This window comes from Rhinolophus ferrumequinum, chromosome 3 (assembly GCF_004115265.2).
Source record: "Rhinolophus ferrumequinum isolate MPI-CBG mRhiFer1 chromosome 3, mRhiFer1_v1.p, whole genome shotgun sequence".
Taxonomy (NCBI): domain Eukaryota; kingdom Metazoa; phylum Chordata; class Mammalia; order Chiroptera; family Rhinolophidae; genus Rhinolophus; species Rhinolophus ferrumequinum.
Window position 1 is genome coordinate 58,197,699 of NC_046286.1, and position 3,141 is coordinate 58,200,839.

General features: G+C 40.3%; 1 protein-coding gene across 1 annotated transcript; it reads right to left on the bottom strand.

Annotated features, from left to right (window-relative positions):
• Positions 1-1,585: 1,585 nt before the first annotated feature.
• LOC117020673 (upstream-binding factor 1-like protein 1) lies at positions 1,586-2,818 on the bottom strand. Its single transcript, XM_033103301.1, is given in 1 exon segment — positions 1,586-2,818. A coding segment is annotated over 1 exon segment (1,233 nt).
• Between the last annotated feature and the right edge of the window lie 323 nt (positions 2,819-3,141).

Consider the following 3,141-nt stretch of genomic DNA (forward strand, 5'->3'; position numbering starts at 1 on the left):
TATATAATTGATATATTTCTTATATTTTCTCTCTCAAGAAATCCCAAATGTTTCTTTATGTCTTATCTCTTTTTTCTTGATCAATCTTGCTAGGAGTTTGTTTTAGAATTAATTCTTTCAAATTACTCATTTTGGATTACATAGATCTCTGTGTCTTTTGGCTTTTTACTTCACTAATTTTACTCTCATCTTTATTATTTCTTTTTATGCTTTCCTTTTCTTTTTTTTATTCTTCTAGTTTCTAGAATGAAACACAAATCAGTCATTTTCAGAATTCCTTCTTTTTAATTAAGTTACCTCTAAGTACCGCTTTACCTGTATCCCACAAGTTTTGATACACAATAGTTTGTGTGTGTGTGTGTGTGTGTGTGTGTGTGTTTGTGTAGCTTTTGCATTGTTTTCTTCCTTAACCCATAAATTATATAAGGTCATTACTGGAGATAATATAGATATAGAAGTACATGTGGTACACATAGAGAACTAGAGATAGAGATACAGAGAAAGAGAGGTCATTATTATTATTATTTATGATGAAATATTTTACTAAGATATAAAGGAATAAGATAAACTCTCAAATACCAACTGTTTTCATATATAAAGGGTACAAGTATGTAATACTTATGCAATGCTAATGTCCATGAGAACAAAAAATAAAAATAGGAGTGTTTAGAAAGAGTATAATGAGATAACAGTGGCTTTAAACAGACTTTCAATATATCAGTAAGCCAAAATAATCAAAGCAGTGTGATACCAGTACGTGAATTCACAGACAGATCCGTGATCAGTAGAATGTTACATATATCCATATAAATCGGGTGTATGGTAAAAGTGTGATTCACTTGCACCTGGAGCATTAAGAAAGGGTGGGGCAGAAATCAGAATAAATTTACACATGGCCTGGAAAATTAGTGCCAAGAGTCAAAGGGGATTGATTCTAATGAGCATCTAATTCAAATGAAAAAGAGGTTTTTAAAATTTTAGTTTCTATCAGGATCCACATATCTTTATTTAAAATTTTTTAATTTGTAATTTTTGAACTCAGTAAGAAAAATCTCATTAACTGCTAAGCGATAAATATACACACAGAACTGCTGATGCCTACATGCCTGCCCACTCCCAAAACAGGGGAGGACAACTCCTTACTTCATAGAGTAGGGAGACAGATATCAGGGGTTTGATGTGGTTTTCTTTAAAGGCAACTATCCTCCCTCCAATCAACCAAATCTTCCCCTCCCCAATCCCAGTGCCTGAGTCCTGAGAGACAGTTCCACAGAGCAAGTAAGAGTCATTAGGTCACGAGTGTCCCTACCAACTTCTGGTGCCCATCCACAGCCCAATCATCTCATTGTTTGTTCCAAGAGACTTAATTGCATGGAGTTTCTTAGGGTGGGGGGTAAAGGAATAGAGGGGAGCCAGAAGGTACTGCACAAGACCCCTTTTTTCAGCAAGTCCTATTTTGTTTAAGGGAAGGAAAGAAGTAAGGAAATGGGAAAGGGACAAGAAGAAGAGCACTTCGATTTGACATCAATGCCATGGACTTTTGCTGGGAAGTTCTCTGTCCCACCCTTTAGGGTGTTATCAAAGCTCAGTTGGAGTCTGAGTCAGAAGTGTCCCCTGAGGAAGATGAGCCAGAGCTGCTGTCCTCAGACTCACTTTCTTCATCTTCATCTCCACTGCAGGAGTCCAAGGAGCTACTGCCTTCTACCATTTCCCTATCTTCCTTATCTTCTTCTGATCCCCATGAGACAAGAGAATGGCTCCCAGTAGTCTCTGATGATTCTGTCTCAGGATCCTGCAGCCCCTGCTCCTATTCAAGCCCTTCTTGCAGACTCCTTGCTGATGGAGACTGAAGGTCTGTCCGGCTGATATAGGGATCCAGGCTTCCATTCATGCTCATGTTCTGACGCTTAGTATACATTCTCCCTCTGTACGCAGCATATTCTTCAGGAGACAGACTCCTGAGCCAGTGAGCCAGGTCCACCTTGTACCATTTCTGCAGCATCTCAGGCTGCTTCTTATATCGCTCCTTCTGGCTCTGCGGGACGTGCTGCCAGCATCTGCCAATCTCCAGGAGCTCCCTCAGGGACAGGTCTTGCAGCTCCGGGCTCCACCCCAAGTCCTGGTAGAACTTGTGGTATTCGTTCATTGGGGGCTCCTTGGGCTCCCCAGAGAATTCCATCTTCTCGGAAAAATAGTTTTCTGGCGGAGACTTCACTTCTTTCACATTTCCCTGAAACTTTTTTTGGGCTTTGGTTGGACTCCTCTTGGAGACAACAGATTTCTTGGAGCTCTGGACTAGATCGGGGTGGTCTTTCCTGAACTGAGCCAGTTTCTCCGCAAACTCCTGTTTCTCCTTCTGGAAATCTTGAATATATTTCAGCTTTATCTGCTCCGGGAGCTCCTTGTATTCCTTAGACAGGACCTTGCTCAGCTCCCGGTTGTTCAGCTCAGGGTGTTTTGGGGAGTACTGGGGTCCTTTCGCCTTGAAGAAGCGGAGGTAAGATGTCAGGAGTTTCTTGGGCAAGTCTGGATGTTTCTTGTGTGTTTTGCTTTTGTAGGAACTTTTAACACGTTCCTTAGCTTCCAGGACTAATTCTTTCAAAGTGTGAATTTTTCTCAATTTATAAGAAATCTCTAACCATTTGAGTTTGCACTTTTCTCCAGAATAATCTTTAAAAGCTACTTTTTCCCAGTCCATCTGTGACTGGGTTGTTTTGAATGTGTGGCTGTCATTGGATGGAAGGTTATTCTCCATGCACTCCAGTAGCTTTACAATGTCTTCTTTACACCAGCGGTGTTGGCTTTCAGGCAACGCCATTTCTAGGTATTTGGGACACTTATATGGTCCTAGCAGCTCAGCCACCTCAACAGGATCTCATACTTCTTCACTCTCAACACTCACCTGCTGAGTTATTTCTGGATCTTTTAGTGTGTGTGATTCTGTTTCTCATTCCACTTTTGTTTGTTGCTCCCTCCAGATTCAGTGGCTTGTTTTACGAGAGAGATTATTAATTTTACTTTCAATGGTTCCATAATCTTACCAGATTTTATGTTCTTGATCTATCAGTTTCATTATGATTGAGGGTTTGTTGGTTATTCTTTTCAGTTCTTGCTTTACAATTTGAGAGTGTTTTCTTATAT